This window comes from Trachurus japonicus, chromosome 6 (assembly GCF_045865225.1).
Source record: "Trachurus japonicus isolate A0001 chromosome 6, Traja_1.0".
Taxonomy (NCBI): domain Eukaryota; kingdom Metazoa; phylum Chordata; class Actinopteri; order Carangiformes; family Carangidae; genus Trachurus; species Trachurus japonicus.
The window spans coordinates 7,949,888-7,968,533 of NC_140912.1; the positions used below are offsets into that span (position 1 = coordinate 7,949,888).

General features: G+C 43.4%; 2 protein-coding genes across 2 annotated transcripts in view; both read left to right on the forward strand.

Annotated features, from left to right (window-relative positions):
• syt12 (synaptotagmin XII) overlaps positions 1–1,432 on the forward strand; it is a 33,019-nt gene extending 31,587 nt beyond the window's left edge. Inside the window, exon 8 of the mRNA XM_085778535.1 lies at positions 1,246–1,432. Coding sequence (XP_085634661.1) covers positions 1,246–1,419 — 174 coding nt within the window. The 3' untranslated portion in view covers positions 1,420–1,432. The remainder of the gene's footprint in view (positions 1–1,245) is intronic.
• A 3,481-nt stretch (positions 1,433–4,913) lies between these two features.
• On the forward strand, positions 4,914–17,785 carry cat (catalase). Its single transcript, XM_085778534.1, has 13 exons — positions 4,914–5,110; positions 6,019–6,190; positions 6,557–6,667; positions 7,593–7,723; positions 7,910–8,014; positions 8,230–8,355; positions 9,939–10,130; positions 10,726–10,878; positions 11,257–11,395; positions 12,790–12,920; positions 14,057–14,164; positions 15,406–15,489; positions 16,653–17,785. Exons 1-13 carry the CDS (start codon positions 5,036–5,038, stop codon positions 16,716–16,718), a joined length of 1,593 nt encoding a protein of 530 aa, XP_085634660.1. The 5' UTR covers positions 4,914–5,035; the 3' UTR covers positions 16,719–17,785.
• Positions 17,786–18,646: the final 861 nt, after the last annotated feature.

Here is an 18,646-nt window from a genome sequence, read left to right on the forward strand (position 1 = left end):
ACAAGCCGCGCGGCGCTCAGAGATGACATCATCCAGGTCAGAGGTCAGTAGGTCAACCTACAGACCCCGGATGTTGATAACAGCTAACCCCGGACTCAGAGGGGAATAGCACTAGCCTATCAGAACTAAATATTGGTGAAATGAAGGAGTTTCTCTGCAGATAATGTGTTGTTTAGAGGCTGCATCGTGCTGCCCCGTGTACTAGCATTATACGGATATACGCGGCTCTCAGCTGGATCTAATTTCGTCGGAACGACTTGTAATGACACCAAAGTTATCTGGGTGGGTAAATAATCGTATTTTATGCTAGAAATACGGTCCAGATTGTAAAAAACAGCAATTCCCCTTTAAGTAGACAGCATGTTGTATTTTTCATGATAACTGTTTACCATATCATAGCTAGAAACACATAAGCCTTTCTCTTTAGCTCTTATTTTATTGTACCAAACATATATAACAGAATGTGTGTTTAATGGGTCTATTTGTAAAAGAGATAAGTGCCCTCACTACATTGATTTCACAGCTTAATAAAGGTTAATTAAATAAGAATATAATATTATAAAATACCAATATAGTAATACAAATATCAGTATGGATGAAGAATCTATGAGACTAACGAGGCTGTGTTGAGCTAAATGTCAGCGTGGAAATTTAATTTAGCGTGAAGCCAGCAGGATTGTCAATGGTTTTTTGGGGCAGGAAAGATTTAAATGTTGACCTGATGATGGTGATACAGGAAAACTAAAGGGATCCCTGTGGTTATTGTAAATTGGAGTTGGTAGAATGAACGCGTGAACCAAATGTCATGACAATCCATCCGGTAGTTACTGAAATATTTCCATCTGGACCAGACTGGTGCACTAACAGAGAGAGAGAGGCACTGCCATCACTACCGCCATCCAGCCAACTGCCACGGAGGCTAAAATCCTGATATAAACATAACTAGCCTGTGACAACTGAAATTCTCCAGCTGCTGTAAAATTTTAAATGCACGGACCAGTCGATAAAAATTTTAAAGCCCAAAAAATGGAATTGCTCTCACATTTTAGAAAATTAGTGAAACGGCAATAAAATCAAAGGTGATGAGGTTAAAATGCTTCAAATGGTGAAACTATCAAATGTTTTTTTTTACTGCATATGAGGATGAAATGGATCCCACAGAGATCTGGATGAGCCGCATTGTAAACGTAGCTGCTGAGTCATGCTCACGCGGCAGGTTGTGTAACCACATTGTGCTGTTTGCAGGAGCTGTCGCTGAGGGTGACGGTGGCCGAGGCCACAGAGGACGGCCGGGGCGACAACCTGGGGCACGTGATCATCGGCCCCGAGGCCAGCGGCATGGGCATCACCCACTGGAACCAGATGCTGGCCACTCTGAGGAAGCCCGTGTCCATGTGGCACCCTCTGCGCAGGATCTAGTCCTGCCTTCCTGCCCCCTTCCTGCCCCCTTCCTGCCCCCTCTGCAGGATCTAGTCCTGCCTTCCTGCCCCCTTCCTGCCCCCTTCCTGCCCCCCTCTGCAGGATCTAGTCCTGCCTTCCTGCCCCCTTCCTGCCCCCCTCTGCAGGATCGAGTCCTGCCTTCCTGCCCCCTTCCTGCCCCCTTCCTGCCCCCTCTGTGCAGGATCTAGTCCTGCCTTCCTGCCCCCTTCCTGCCCCCTTCCTGCCCCCCTCTGCGCAGGATCTAGTCCTGCCTTCCTGCCCCCTTCCTGCCCCCTTCCTGCCCCCCTCTGCAGGATCTAGTCCTGCCTTCCTGCCCCCTTCCTGCCCCCCTCTGCAGGATCTAGTCCTGCCTTCCTGCCCCCCTCTGCAGGATCTAGTCCTGCCTTCCTGCCCCCTTCCTGCCCCCCTCTGCAGGATCTAGTCCTGCCTTCCTGCCCCCTTCCTGCCCCCTCTGCGTAGGATCTAGTCCTGCCTTCCTGCCCCCTTCCTGCCCCCTCTGCGTAGGATCTAGTCCTGCCTTCCTGCCCCCTTCCGGCCCCCTCTGCGTATGATCTAGTCCTGCCTTCCTGCCCCCTTCCTGCCCCCTCTGCGTAGGATCGAGTCCTGCCTTCCTGCCCCCTTCCTGCCCCCTCTGCAGGATCTAGTCCTGCCTTCCTGCCCCCTGTGCATATACCAGACCTGTTTCAATTAAAACACTCACCTCTTCATATTCCTCTCCTCTCTCCCCTTGTTTGGTGCCATTGTCGAATCTGTGAGACTGTTTTGGTGAGACCACGGCCCACAGGAGGGGAGTGTGTGTGAGACTGTTTTGGTGAGACCACGGCCCACAGGAGGGGAGTGTGTGTGAGACTGTTTTGGTGAGACCACGGCCCACAGGAGGGGAGTGTGTGTGAGACTGTTTTGGTAAGACCATGGCCCACAGGAGGGGAGGAGGGGAGTGTGTGTGAGACTGTTTTGGTAAGACCACGGCCCACAGGAGGGGAGTGTGTGTGAGACTGTTTTGGTAAGACCATGGCCCACAGGAGGGGAGACCACGGCCCACAGGAGGGGAGTGTGTGTGAGACTGTTTTGGTAAGACCACGGCCCACAGGGGGGGAGTGTGTGTGGTCTTTGTCACTCAGGTGGCTTTTTTTTGGGTAACAAATTGGAGTAGACACCTTATCTTCATGTAAGTGGGTGTAATCTGAAAAACAAGTGTCTGAACTGCTTGTGTGTGGGTGTACAAGGATCAACTCTATGTTTATATTCTGCCTTTATTAAGTCACTCTGGTGAGGATGCACTGTGGCTTTACAAGCCCCGAACTGTTCACATAACCCACAGAAAGTAACTATTGTGGTTTAACTACGAGCTCCTACATCAGTAAGGCTGAATCCTGATTCCCCCTCAAAAGCCTTGATGAGAAATGTAATTTTAGACTTTGAAGTCAGTTTTAATTAAGAGAAGGTGAGCCACTCCCCACCCCCCGACCCCTGCCCACCCCCTGCATGGAGCCTCCTCCGGTTGTAGCCTATCCCAGCTGTCTAGAGAATGAACTGAACTTGACTGGAGGGGTGAGATCACTTCTCTTTCAGGAAAACTCTCATTTGTCTTTTTCAAACTAGTTATTGATTGCGCCTATGTGATTGATTTCGTAGCGGTTCTAGAGCCGAGTGGATTTAGCTCTATTGGATTTGCTTGTGTAATTTGTTAACAGTCAGACTGACAAATAATGGAGGTTTTGGTATGTTCAGTATTTATTGTGCTTTACGAAGAGAAAAAAAAAGAAGAAAAAATCCAGGTACTCTTATCCAGGTGAAATAATTGTAATTTGTAGCAGTTGTTACAGGGTGGCCAAATCAGATGTAATCAGCATATAAATATCATGTTCTATTTTTACCATAACTAATGCGATACCAGTTGCATAAGCATAATGAAGAGTGTAAATAGTATTATTACAACAGTCTCCTCACTGACATTTTTTCCTCTTAATTCTGGATGCAAATCATGTTTCATTGTTCAAAGTCCAACGTCATACAACCCTATAATTAACTCAGATACTGTTGCTCATCAAATAATTAATATTAAAACACCTCTGGGAATCTAACATGTGATATAAAGTATACTAACCCCTTTGAAAGGGTTTACACTTTCTTTTACGTTAGAGGCGACACCTTGGTATTCTGAATTGAATCTGTAGTTCTTTTTTTGTTTTTTTTTACCAGACCCTTGTCACACTCATTTTAGCTTTTCTCGTATTACTGCTAATGTGACAAGAGTCTTGTAAAAGTCAGAATGTCAGAAGGTGGATTTTTATCTGTCTGAGGTATTCTTTAAAACATTGTGCAATAGTGATGTTTTGTTGTAACTTTTGAATGTGAATTATCATGTGAAATATCTGCTAAAAGTAGGCTATCATCAGCCTCATTCATTGCTGTGATTTCTTCCCCCACCATAATCTATTCTTCTGTTCTGACCACACTCCTCACCTCACTTTGAAAATCAGTCCAAACATAACACACCTGTGGTCATGTAATAGACAATGTTTCCTACTGTGCCAAATAATGAAGCAATATTTTCATTTACAATCAGCATTTGCATTCAGTTCAACAAAGCTGTAGCCTACATTTGACCATGCATGACGTTATTTAGCACTTGATGTGAATGTGCCTCAAGAATACAGTGTATTGTGTGAATGCTGTTTGAAATAAAAGCAATTCAGCAGTAACTGTCTGACCACTTGTTTACCTTTGTTGGAATCTGAGAGGAGATAAAAAAGGACGATGTCTCACCTGCCCCTTTTTCTCTGTACTGCCAAAGAAGAGTTCAACAGTCAAAAACTTCCACTGTGTTTGGGGTTAATCAGATTTAATTGAACTCCACAAGTAAAAATACCCATAATTCTCAGTGAGAAAACTGTTATAAACCTGGTTGTAGCCTGTGTCCTGGTGCTGAGTCGGCAGTTGTAGGCCTAGGCCTACTAATTAATTGTAAAATGTACAGGACAAAATGGCAATTCATACCTCACAGTCAAATCTCTTAAGAAATTAAACTAATGCAGTTATACATTAAACACTGTAGCTTTCTCATTTCTCACCCAAAAAATATGGGCAACTCCCTATGGCAACTGCTCATGAGCTTTATAGTCAACGGCTCACATCACTTTTTCAGAAACTAGTGTCCTCAATTTTATCAAGTGACTGCAGAAAAAAAATGTCCTGGGATCTGAATTATTTTAGTTTATACTCTGTTTTTTTGTTTTTTAACTTTGAGTAAGGCTTTTGGGGAAAACAGGGCAAAGCATCAATGCGACACTGAGTCATGACAATAGACGATCTTTGGTTTGGTGCTCTCTCGTCTCGTCTCAAAAGTAGGTCAGCTTCCTGGTTTCAGCCAATCAGAGGAGGGGGCACCAGGGGGGCGGGGTTACAGCCAATCAGCGGAGGGGGCACCGGGAGGGGTGGCGGGGTTACAGCCAATCAGCGGAGGGGGCACCAGGGGGGCGGGGCTACATCGAGCAAAGTCCAGGTCCAGGAAGGATAGTTGAGGCATCGGGACGGCATCGATCAGGCTCTTCTCCCCCCGCTACCTCTGCTGCCCTGCGGTCCAGACGTCGAGATGGCGGACAGCGGAGACTCCAGAGAGAAAACCACGGACCAGATGAAGCTGTGGAAGGAGAACAGAGCCTCTCAGGTCCGTATCTGCCCTGCCTGACTGCCTGACGGGGGTAAATGGGGTAAATGGGTGAGAGGTCGTTCAGGGTAACAAACAGCTCACAGCAGCTAACAGCTAACCTACCTTAACCTAACGCCCCACCAGAAAGCGAGATAGCGTCTGAAGCATGAACTGAGACACCTTAGTACAAGTTTCCCTGTCGGGTTGGTGCTGCTGGCGGAGCTGTTTCAGACCTTTTGTTTTATTGCACCGGGCTACAGAGCCACCGCCGTTAGCCCGGTTAAACAGCCGTTAGCCCGGTTAACGTTACAGGGCTAAACAGCTGGCCTGACAGTAAATAAACACAGCTGGAAGGCTTTTAGGGCTTTTGGGGCTTTTAGGGCTTTGAGGGTGAGTGGTTACTTCCCGGGGAGATGTGAAGTAGGTCACTGTCCAGTGGTAACTTAGCCTTCAGTATGTTTGTGGTTGAACTTCAACCCTGTCAGTTATGCAACACAACAGAGCAAACAACTAGTGTCAAGTAGAGTTCACCTCTGAAAATAATTTACAGCTGTGGAAAATAAAGACAAGGAGATGAGATGCCTCTTTGATTCTGGATCATTTGATATTGGCTCATTAATTTCGTAGATATCCATAGATTTTCGCCACCAGTGCCGTGCTAGCTGCAGAAAGATGCTTGCATTAGTGATTAATTAGTCTCAGATCACTTGGTTTTGTCAATAACAAAACAAGACCTCTGAAGATGTAATTGTAGACTCCTTGGCCTGGCCTCCAATGGTTTTGCAGTCAAGACTATTAATGGACATTTAATGCATGAACTAAAAACCTTCTTATTTGCAGCATGTATACTATGATGGAGCTCTTTGTAATGGGTCTGACATAAGCATCTTATTATATATATGTTTATGTTTTGTTGGTTACATCAGAGGCCAGACACCCTGACCACTGGGGCCGGCCATCCTGTTGGAGACAAGCTGAACCTGCAGACTGCAGGACCCCGGGGCCCACTGCTGGTCCAAGATGTGGTCTTCACAGACGAGATGGCTCACTTTGACAGGGAGCGAATCCCAGAGAGAGTGGTGCATGCCAAAGGTGCAGGTGAGTGTTGGGCGGCCATCAGTTTTCTCCGATGCAACATAACATTACACTACACAACACAGCAGGGTACTAAATAATGTAGCATGGTTCCTGTCACAGAAAGCATATTGTTGAAGATATTTCATCAGCAGTAACTGACAGAAAAGTATGAACAGCCATTCTTGTTTGTGGATTAACTCCAGTTAATGCTAATCTTTGCTAGCTTTGCAGATCAAGGTCACAGACAGGACAGATATTGAACAAGCCATGTTTGTTGTTCTCCTGTGGGAGCGGCCTTCCTGTGCTTGGCTATACCAAGCAGTTCGCTTCACATATTTAAACCAGACATGTCTAAACTGATGCTTGAATTTTTTCCCTCTGATGCAGGGGCTTTTGGCTACTTTGAGGTGACTCATGACATTAGTCGCTACTGCAAGGCCAAGGTGTTTGAGCACGTTGGCAAAACTACACCTATCGGTGTCCGCTTCTCCACTGTGGGTAAGAGTGATGTGATTTGTGATAAACCATGATTCTTCTTACATTGTTCTTGTTCTACTACTAAACCTGGGCCGTATTTCTTTCTGTAGAAGAGGTAGGTTGGGAAAAAACTACAATTAGTAAAAAATGTAACTACTTGTGGCTCTGCTTCTTTGTTGTTTCATCTTGTTCCTGCCTTGGTGCTTTAGCTCTTTTATCAGGAAAATATAGCAGGTTAATACACTGGTCCTCAACTGGTGTATTTACTTGGTGTCTTGTTTTCTCTCCTTGGGCTGCCAGTGCCCACAAAACTCTGTGTTTAACTACACACAGATGCTGACTCCCTGCCACAGCAGAACACACACACTAGTTGGCATCATGGTGTAAGGACACCTTAATAGCATGTCCTCACCAACATGATACCAATCTTTAAAGATTTCTATCACGTACAGAACTATAACCTTTGATTTCATGTTTTTTTGTTTTTTTTAAATAACAAGGCCACTTATAGTTGAAGTGTAAACTGTTTTTATGGTTGTTAGTTGTATGAAACTGGCACCATATGTGTTATCTTTCTTCCACAGGTGGGTTGTGGGTTGGGCGTGTTAGTTGGGTACATTCACTGGCTCGCATGGTCAAGAAGATTAGTATGAGTGGTAGTAGTTATAGTCAGAGAAATGAAGCTTAAAATGTCATTCAAGTAAATTAAATACAAACATTTTTAACAAAAAGCATTTAAGAAACAGGGTGTCATCACAATCTGTTAGTTTTTTTTTCTTCTTTTAAACAACTGAAATAATTATGCCAGTTATCTTTATCTAAATAAGCCAATCATTAAATAACTTTAACTTGTTTTGTAGAACAATCAGTGTGTGCAGTGCTTATTAATTAATATGAATTGGCCAATAGGAGGGTAATATCATCTCTCATTTGCATTTTATTCTAGCGGGGGAGTCGGGATCTGCAGACACTGTGCGAGACCCCCGAGGCTTCGCTGTCAAGTTCTACACTGAAGAGGGCAACTGGGACCTGACGGGCAACAACACGCCCATTTTCTTCATCAGGGACGCCCTGCTGGTGAGAGGGCACAGTGCTACGGCCGAACAATCTAAAGTTTTGTCTGAAACATGAAAATAACTGTAAAGACTGTGTAGAAGCGGTTTTAAGCCATTGAATCTATTGCGGATACAAACATCGGTTTCACAACATTTTTACCGAAGTGTGAAATATTTCATGCTGACCTGTGCTTTTTGCTCCATGCAGTTCCCGTCCTTCATCCACTCCCAGAAGCGCAATCCACAAACCCACATGAAAGACCCTGATATGGTGTGGGACTTCTGGAGCCTGAGGCCTGAGAGCCTGCATCAGGTAGCTGCTGCAGCGCTGCAGAGGAGCATCTCACAAAGAAAGATGCAGCAGTTCATGGCTCTTGACATGACTGTTTCTATAAAATGCAGCAAATATCCTGAAGTCATTTAGTATTTCAGTGTGCTGTTCCTATTGTAGAATTCAGAAGCATTTGCCCTACTGTAATGATACTTATTTTACATGACCTTGTCTTCTGTCCTATGTTCCGTGTGCAGGTGTCGTTCCTGTTCAGTGATCGAGGTTTACCTGACGGCTACCGTCACATGAACGGCTATGGCTCTCACACGTTCAAGTTGGTCAATGCTGACGGAGAGCGCGTCTACTGCAAGTTCCACTTCAAGGTCAGTCTGAGCCCAGGTTAACTCTACAAGGTCAGTCTGAGCCCAGGTTAACTCTACAGGGTCAGTCTGAGCCCAGGTTAACTCTACAGGGTCAGTCTGAGCCCAGGTTAACTCTACAGGGTCAGTCTGAGCCCAGGTTAACTCTACAAGGTCAGTCTGAGCCCAGGTTAACTCTACAGGGTCAGTCTGAGCCCAGGTTAACTCTACAGGGTCAGTCTGAGCCCAGGTTAACTCTACAGGGTCAGTCTGAGCCCAGGTTAACTCTACAAGGTCAGTCTGAGCCCAGGTTAACTCTACAAGGTCAGTCTGAGCCCAGGTTAACTCTACAAGGTCAGTCTGAGCCCAGGTTAACTCTACAGGGTCAGTCTGAGCCCAGGTTAACTCTACAGGGTCAGTCTGAGCCCAGGTTAACTCTACAAGGTCAGTCTGAGCCCAGGTTAACTCTACAGGGTCAGTCTGAGCCCAGGTTAACTCTACAGGGTCAGTCTGAGCCCAGGTTAACTCTACAAGGTCAGTCTGAGCCCAGGTTAACTCTACAAGGTCAGTCTGAGCCCAGGTTAACTCTACAGGGTCAGTCTGAGCCCAGGTTAACTCTACAAGGTCAGTCTGAGCCCAGGTTAACTCTACAGGGTCAGTCTGAGCCCAGGTTAACTCTACAAGGTCAGTCTGAGCCCAGGTTAACTCTACAAGGTCAGTCTGAGCCCAGGTTAACTCTACAAGGTCAGTCTGAGCCCAGGTTAACTCTACAGGGTCAGTCTGAGCCCAGGTTAACTCTACAGGGTCAGTCTGAGCCCAGGTTAACTCTACAGGGTCAGTCTGAGCCCAGGTTAACTCTACAAGGTCAGTCTGAGCCCAGGTTAACCCTACAAGGTCAGTCTGAGCCCAGGTTAACCCTACAAGGTCAGTCTGAGCCCAGGTTAACCCTACAAGGTCAGTCTGAGCCCAGGTTAACCCTACAGGGTCAGTCTGAGCCCAGGTTAACCCTACAAGGTCAGTCTGAGCCCAGGTTAACTCTACAAGGTCAGTCTGAGCCCAGGTTAACTCTACAGGGTCAGTCTGAGCCCAGGTTAACTCTACAGGGTCAGTCTGAGCCCAGGTTAACTCTACAGGGTCAGTCTGAGCCCAGGTTAACTCTACAGGGTCAGTCTGAGCCCAGGTTAACTCTACAGGGTCAGTCTGAGCCCAGGTTAACTCTACAAGGTCAGTCTGAGCCCAGGTTAACTCTACAGGGTCAGTCTGAGCCCAGGTTAACTCTACAGGGTCAGTCTGAGCCCAGGTTAACTCTACAGGGTCAGTCTGAGCCCAGGTTAACCCTACAGGGTCAGTCTGAGCCCAGGTTAACTCTACAGGGTCAGTCTGAGCCCAGGTTAACCCTACAAGGTCAGTCTGAGCCCAGGTTAACCCTACAGGGTCAGTCTGAGCCCAGGTTAACTCTACAGGGTCAGTCTGAGCCCAGGTTAACTCTACAGGGTCAGTCTGAGCCCAGGTTAACTCTACAAGGTCAGTCTGAGCCCAGGTTAACTCTGTAGATCATCCTCCTGCCATTTTGCATCGCTCACTTCTGTTCCATGTCATTTTTCCAGACTGATCAAGGAATAAAGAATCTCCCAGTGGAGGAGGCAGACCGGCTGGCAGCCAACAACCCAGATTATGCAATTGGAGACCTGTTCAATGCCATCGCCAATGGCAACTTCCCATCCTGGACCTTTTACATCCAGGTCATGACCTTTGAGCAGGCCGAGAAGTTCCAGTTCGACCCCTTTGATCTGACCAAGGTACAGCATCCCTCTGCAGCAGGTTATGAAGGAAGTAAACACTAGATGTAATTATTGTATAACCTGTTGCAGAATACTGAAATGTGTTTATTATGTGAAGCTGTTGACATTATCACTAGTTTGGTTCTAGTTTGACAGCAATATTTGCAATTTTGACTGACCGTCTCTCCAAGACACTGTGATATAAGAATGAGAATGACTTTATTAATTCCCAAAGGGAAATTCATCAGTATGTGTGTTTATTAATACATTTATTTATAATGAGTTATAAAAAGAGGGGTGATTGGAAATGTTAAGAATGTTGTTAAAATTGCTGTGATCTTTGTAAATGCTATCATCCATCAATTATATATAGCCAACAAAAATGATTTGCTCAACAAAAATGATTAGTCAACAACGTGGAAAAGACAGACAAAGTAGCTACAACTTGTTGGAAATATCTTTGATCTTTCACGTGGAACTTTTGTATTGCCGTTTCATGTCTTGATGGAAGAAGCCACTTATTAATGAACTGCACTAACCCTAACCCTGGGCTGGAGGGATGAATGGTGGGAAAGCTCTTGTCACAGCTAACCAAGTATTTATTCCCTGTCAGGTTTGGTCACATAAGGAGTTCCCATTGATCCCAGTGGGCAGAATGGTTCTCAACAGGAACCCAGTCAACTACTTTGCAGAGGTGGAGCAGTTGGCCTTTGACCCCAGCAACATGCCACCAGGCATCGAGCCGAGCCCCGACAAGATGCTGCAGGTAGCACAGCAGATTTAAACAAATGATTAAGCTCTCTATAGAAAACTATACTTTGCTCCTGTTATTGTACTAAAATGTGTTATCCCATAATTTCCTGTTAAAAACTGGGACCTTGTTTCATCTATTGTTTGGACATATTTTTTCAGCATAAAGAACCACATACATCTGCTTACACCCCTTTACATCCTCTTAAGGACTTTTCACAATAAAAGTACCCAACAGAACATAAAATAATGAATTGAAACTTAACATTTATAACAGCTATGCTAAGTTGGATGCTCTTATTTCTAACAGACCATAAACCAGCTTTTAGTGTGAATGGCCTGTTTGACAGTACAGAGATGCACATGCCCTGTCTTCTCTCATGTCTTTGTCTAGGGACGTCTCTTCTCCTACCCAGACACACATCGACACCGGCTGGGAGCCAACTACCTGCAGCTCCCAGTCAACTGTCCCTTCAGGGCCCGTGTGTCCAACTACCAGCGTGATGGTCCCATGTGTATGTTTGACAACCAAGGTAAGTCATAGATTATTACGTGGGTCTGTATTCTGCGTACAATAACAAGGATGGACACCAGTCCTTACTTTAAGGGCACATAAATTCATCTTTTTTTATTCAATGTACTGTATAATATAGCAGCACCCAGGTGTCTCACCAGGTAGAATCCATACGATAGAGTGTGCCAGGGCTGACGTCAAAACCCAGAAGTTTAGCATCGCGCTGGTTCCCAGAAAAGAAAGTGAATGGGATTTTTGCATTGCGTTTTGGATGATGTCAGAAAATCAACACAAGTTTATGATACTTACAAGTTTTGTTCAGCGAGATAATCTTCACATATGAACACCTTTTATACCGTATTTGAAACTTAAATGCGAACTAAAAAGCTAACATTAGGCTTCAACGGACTACTACACGTTCACATGACTGACGTCACCACCACTAAGCTCTCCTTTATCTTAAAAATATTGTATAATGGGGAAATTGGATTGTTTTTACTTGTTGAAAAGCTATAGATAACATAAAATAACATCCATAAGAACACTCAGCAACTTGTTAGCAACCGCCTTTTTTACGACACGTAAAAGGTTCAAAATTCACAAGTAGGGTATTTATGACCTAGAACAAAACCTGAAACTCGCTTTTAAAAGCTTTTGTTAACCACAGACCTAATGTGAGGTATTTTACCAAAATCCCATTCAAAAAAGTTATTGACTTTTAGATGAGGGAACCAGAAGTGCTAAATGGACAGGTCACCAGTCGGGCTGACACATAGAGATGAACAACACACATCACATTCATGCAATCATTGGCAATTTAGGGTCTCCAGTTAGTGTGCATGTGTTTGGACAGTGGGAGGAAGAACCAACATAGAACACAATCTAAATACAGGAAAACCAAACAGTGAAAATAGTAATTACAACAAAATGTGACCATGAGTGATGTCACATTTGAGGCAGACTACTTGACACGGTACCAACCTATCAGAGTATTTCAACAGGATGTTACAGTAACAGTACTTGGCTTCAACATGTTAAACATAATATATCAATGATCCCAAATACAAGGTCTTATTATGTCACACTCATGGCACAAAGCTCCTGACAGTAAACCTCTGTGTTTCAGAGCAGAGCCATAGACTCTATTTTTGGTCATTGCTCCTTTATCCATCCACACTACTGCGGATAGATAGATGGATAGACTGGATGAGTAACTTCACCTTTATTACTAGTCCAGACCTCAACTGCTTGACTCATCATCATGAATCACATCACTCCTGTCCTTCAGCAGCCTCAGTGGCTCCTAGTTAAATCTCAGATTGATTTCTTTCAGTTGTCTCTGGAAAGTGTTGTACAGAATTAAACTGCCCATTTTTGTCCCACATGACTGTGTTTGGTCTGTCTGGCCTCTAGGTGGAGCTCCAAACTACTATCCCAACAGCTTCAGCGCACCAGAAACCCAGCCTCAGTTTGTGGAGTCTAAGTTCAAGGTGTCTGCAGATGTGGGCCGTTGGAACAGTTCAGACGAAGACAACACCACACAGGTTCATATAAACCACCACTTGTATCTGCATGTTTGTGCCGTGCTTCCCAAACGTACAGAACCTTAAAGCTTCAGTAAGCGATCCGGTGGTTTTGGCTAACTTCCTGTCAGCAGATGGAGTTAGCAGCCCCCGCCCTCGTCATGGATCTATTGGTCCTCGTCCCTACGTCACCACATTCAGGCGCATCCCTTGGCTGCACACACAGAGAGGACTGCCCCTTTATGCCGTTCTCTCTCCTCATTGGATAAAGGTTGTAGGATACAAGGAAAGTTTTCTCCTGGGCTCAGAGCAGAGCAGAGTGACTGACAGACCCGTGTTTCAGACCAAACACTCTATAGAAGTGATTGCTGTCGGAAGATACAACTATCTAAGACTTAGATTAACACGAACATTCACCTTACTCCTGCTTTAATGATGCCATAAAGTTGAGTCTTGCTTTGATGCTGACAACTCACAAAATTTGACCATTCCTCAATCATCACAGTGGTTATAGCCATTCTCATTCATTGTCCTGGACATTGTCTGCCTGGACGTCCACTGAAATGCATTAGAGGAAATCAGTGTTGTTTTGGTTTTATGAGCTTTTCTGCAGATTTGAAGTTTAAAAAAGGGTCAAACAGTGTGCATGAGGTAAATGCAACTTGGACTCAACGTATCCTGAAGCCCGTTTCACACCAAACACGCAAAGCGCAGGCGGCCTGTGGGAAACCTATTCAGTGTGTATGTGCTACCACGGCGCCAGAACGTACTGCCCTGCGCTGTGATGGCACCTCAGCCATGGCCCGAGGTGGGCGCAGTGCAAACCGTGTTCGGTTGGCATGAGAGGCTGCGTGATGCATGTATGTTTTTTTATTTATTTTTTTACTTTTCCAAAACCACATCTCAACCAAGAAAAGTGTCTCTTTGGATAAAGCCGTGCAGTAGATCACAACATTCATTCAAATAAGATTAACCAGGCTGTCTACATCTGTTCCAACACGGTGATTGAGGCAACATCTTGTCACCTCGCTGGAAAGAAATATAGTTATCTATTCTAGTTATCAGTTGTCCTCAGCAAAAAAAATGCTGTTTAAACCCATTTTACACTTCCTGTCCACTGCTTAGCCCAAAACAACCACAATTGTGTGTGATTGCAGGTTTGTGCCTTTTACACCCAAGTGCTGAATGAAGAGGAGCGCCAGAGACTGTGCCAGAATATGGCAGGGGCCCTGAAGGGAGCCCAGCTCTTCATCCAGAAGCGCATGGTGAGTCTGTGGTGCTAATCTAAATCTAAAAAAAAATGTATTTGATTACGTGAGCTATGGCAAAAGATTTCTAAGATCTAATTTTTAAATACATTTTTATAAGGGTGATGGCTATCACTATAACTATCAGGTTGGTGAACCAATTCCTGCAATTCAGAGCTGCTATGTCATTAAACCACATGTGCAGTGGTTGGTGCTGGAAATGTTTGTGGCTATGTGGTTGTGAGTAAAATGTAGGTCACAAACAGCAGTTTCAAAGTGTTTTACAAACATTTATTTATTTGGTTCATTTCGGGCATGTCAATTAGTCATCATCATCACACATCATCTCAATCCAATTAATACAATACACATGACCGAAAGGGAAAGCGGGAGAAGCAAAAGCTTTAACATTCAAATGTTAAAAGAATTCAAAACAAACTTTAAAACAAACCGTTAAAAAAAGATTTTAAAAAAACAAAAAACAGGAGAACAACACAAAATCAATGTGGTTGTATATGAAGACAGGCAGTGTAGTACCTATAGTGTAATATAGTAGTAATTATAATTTTTTTCTTGGACTACTGAGAAAATGAATCTTAAAGAGATAAAGGACGGGATCAAGAATTGAACTGTGCAAAGTATTTTAATTTAAATGTGAAAGAAGCACATCAACCACTTTCTTCAACTGTGATCCATATTTATTGGGTTCATACTTGGATTTATCCGTCATAGTACACCTACAGCGAACCACCAGAGATTTTAAAAGTAGCAACAATAGCTTTTTTTTGTGCCTCCTCCACTCACACCCATCTGTAGTTTACAATATGAAGCTCTGTGGCTTTGTGCAAAAGCATTGACTTCCCTAAAGCAAGTTCTTTACTTAGTGCTGTGGTCTGGCTACAAGTTTCATTGCATGAAAACATCAACCAAAGGTGATGGCAACCATTACAGAGGGTTAAACTGAATATTGAGAACACCGGAGCAGCTATTCTTATTATTATACAGTAACTAAAAAACATTCTACTTAATGGATACACTACTAAAGACATAAATAGGAATAAAACTTAAAACAGGGACCAAACACACAAGCAAACAGATTGGGATTGGTGCACTGAAATATGTGACATAACTCTTTTTTTTCAAAAACGCCCTGAACACCTCAAACAGGTGAAAGGATAATAGAAAAAAACAATGCTCATGAGAAGTGTGTTTTTTGGCAGACAATTACAGTGAGAAGCTTTGTCTGCTTCTTTCCACAGGTGGAGAATTTGAAGGCGGTCCATCCAGACTATGGAAACAGGGTTCAGACCCTTCTGAACAAGCACAATGCTGATGCCCAGAAGGTAAACACAGCCTCACTGCAGCTGGAGACAGTTTCCACCCTTTGTTCATGTATCTCCTATAGACACAACTGTGGCTGATTCAGAGTGAATCTTGACCAAGGGGGCAGTTGTCGGTCTGAGAAGTGAAGCTCACTTCCGCGTTCAAAAAACTGCAATCCCCTCTTCTTCCTCTGGGGGCTGGTGTCAGAAGGGAGCATTCCCCATAGACCCCCATGTTAAAATCACCGACTTTACATCCTCAGTAAACATGTTAAAAGCCTGGTGTCAGAACGTTTTTTCGTCTCAATCGATAGTTTCTACCCCCGCACACATTCTGAGGGGGGTGAATTTTTTTTTAACTCTACAGTTTTACTGTTATTAGGTTAAAATTCTGGCCAATCAGGGCGCGGAAACGTTGAGTGACAGGTCCGAGCAGCTCCGTGGACAGCTGCTTCGAGGCCAGTGGGCGGGTTCTCGGCCGGCCAATCCAACATGGCGCTGTTCAGGCCGCCATATTTGAGTCACAAAAACGACTCCCCAAAACCAATGGGTGACGTCACGGACGCTACGTCCATTCTTTTTACAGTCTATGATCTTGACAATACAAAGCCTTTGGCACTGTCACAAAATGTCTTTGACACTGAATCAGTGGTAAAGACGTTGATGCCTCTGTGACATGTGTCTAGTCTAGTCTAGTCTAGTCGAGACAACTATTGGATTAGATGGATCACAGTATAATTGGGTATGTAGATACTTATTGTTCTCCAGAAGATGAATTTGAAATTTTTGGTGATTTCCTTAAAAAGTCAGAATAAAAAAATAAAAAAACCTCACTTGTCCATCAGCCTCAGTGTGTAGTGTTTAACTAATGTTTTAAGACTGGTATAAACTGGCTTTTAATAATATTGGAATATGCAGAAAGTTTGATTCACAAACAAGTCAGAGTAGATGTTTTCAAATGTTCTCTGATATAATAAGTGTTGCCCTTCCAAACTTTATCGAAAACAGGTCATTCTAAGTATGGATCAGCTTTAGCCTCATGGTGAGATCATGCAGAAGTTAGTTACATTGCTTCACTGAGTGAGATTTTGTTTCTGATACAGCGAGGTGTTCGTTGTTACACTGTATGTGTGTGTTCTGCAAATAAAAGCAGCTGATTTCATCTCTCTCTCTGTTTCCCACAGAGCTCAAATGTGCGGGTTTACAGCCGTCCAGGAGCCTCAGCCATCGCTGCAGCCTCCAAGATGTAATGCCTTCGGTGTCTGTCAGCGGTAACCCTCCTCATCTCTCTGACAACAAACGCACTTATATGATTACGACTGCAACCGCAACAATAGTAGACATTATAAAATAATAACCTTGTATGGCTGGCTGGGGTTAACTAACTTTTTAATTCAATCCAAACAAGAGGTGTAATTTAAAACCTGATGTGGTAAATTTGTCTCAATTGAAAAGCAGTTTCAAAAAATACGCCATTTACCACATATAAGGCAGTGAGTATTCTAAATGTAATATAATATTTTTCATTATCACCTGCTGTGAGGTAGACTGATGATTGTTGCCAATAATTCCTCAGGTTTTGTGTATACTACTACGTTACTAGATTGTTCTGATCCAAATCCAGCTATTATAGCAGTGTGCAGCTTTGCCTTTGTTTTTGGACACTGATGACTTTTGGCAGTATCTCTCACTTGACTGAATCACTCACAATGAATGCACTACAGTCAGCAATTAAAACTATGAAAAGCAGGATATTTACATTGAGGTTAATAGAAGTGGCAATGAGAAATCGCTTCAGAGTTTTTTGCTTTATTTAGGGCGCCTGAATGTCTCATCATATATTGGGATATATTGGTATTGAAGAGCTTGTTTCATAATGAGAGTTACTTTACAACCAAATCACTTTTCTGTGCCTTTCTTTGTACAAAAACCATATCATAGATGACTTTGATCTGAGCTAATCTGTTTGGACAAAACGGTCAGTTGGTCACATGAAGACATTTTTCATCTCATCTGGAGTGTATGACCAAGTCATCAAGTTGAAGAGTATCATGTTGGTCAATTTCATCCTGTGAACCGACCGTACACCCCCCCCACAAAATACAAATGTAAAACCGTCCAATATGAATTGTCCATGTAACCTGATAACATGTATTTGTAAACTTTGAACTGTTCTTGATCTGGATGTTAATTGATTCCATTTTCTTTTAAACTGATCCTTTTTCTTTATTATTAATGTTCAAATTGTAAAGCTCTTTCAGATGAGTGTACTTAATGCCTGTATTCATTTCTAATTAAAGCTATCGGTAGCTTTCAACTGTCTCTGTGATTTGTCTTTTTTTTTTACAAGGACACTTGAGTATGTCTCAGTCTTTCACTATAGTTTTTGAAATGGAACTGAGGTGTAATTGAGCTGCAGTCTGCATCAAGTAGCAGTCCAACAGATTTCATAGTTTACTGCAAACACTACATAGTCATAATCATTAGGTAAAACACTGAGCCTTTGAATGCACCCTCCTGTAGTTTCCTAGTACACCAACACAAACCAGCTCCTGAACCACAGGTTTCAGTTTCTAGATTGGAAACTGATCTAGAATATCTTACTTTGCCAAGACCAAGTCTGTGTTACAAATCCATCCATCTACGTATCCATAGTCTCTATACTTGCTTATCCGTGCAGGCTGGGGAGGCTGAGCCATCGTATACCTGACATCATATGTACCTCAAAAGGTGCTGCCAATTACACTTCATAAAGTGATTTGAATGCGCCCATTTCCTGCTGACAGCTTTCATTTCAATTCAGTTCAATGTTCTCAGATGATACAGTGTTAACAATACATTTGTAAATTAAATACTCATACAGTGGATACATCAGGAAGAACTCAAAAGAGCTATCACTGTAGGGATAAGAGTTACAGTGACAGCCCTGTGTCCAGCCAACACACACACACACACACACACTATACAAAGTGTGGTCGTTTTTTGTTTTTTTTTACAGGAAGTAAAAAGCCCTGGTCCCACCCCCATACCCTTAAAAAAGAAATCAATATCCTATCAACAGTAGGTGCGTTTCCATTACCCCTTGAAATGCGCAAAACCTAAACATCGAAATTAAAAACTGGTAATGGAAACACCTACATTTCGAAAAAACTCTCCAATATCGCTACAAAGTTTTTAC

What these genes read in the sequence shown, in the direction of transcription:
- cat (XM_085778534.1), top strand. Translation starts at nt 5,036, where the DNA reads ATGGCGGACAGCGGAGACTCCAGAGAGAAAACCACGGACCAGATGAAG. An exon ending in GGTGCATGCCAAAGGTGCAG is followed by an intron (nt 6,191 to 6,556) that starts GTGAGTGTTGGG and finishes CCTCTGATGCAG; the next exon opens with GGGCTTTTGGCTACTTTGAG. An exon ending in ACAATGCTGATGCCCAGAAG is followed by an intron (nt 15,490 to 16,652) that starts GTAAACACAGCC and finishes TGTTTCCCACAG; the next exon opens with AGCTCAAATGTGCGGGTTTA.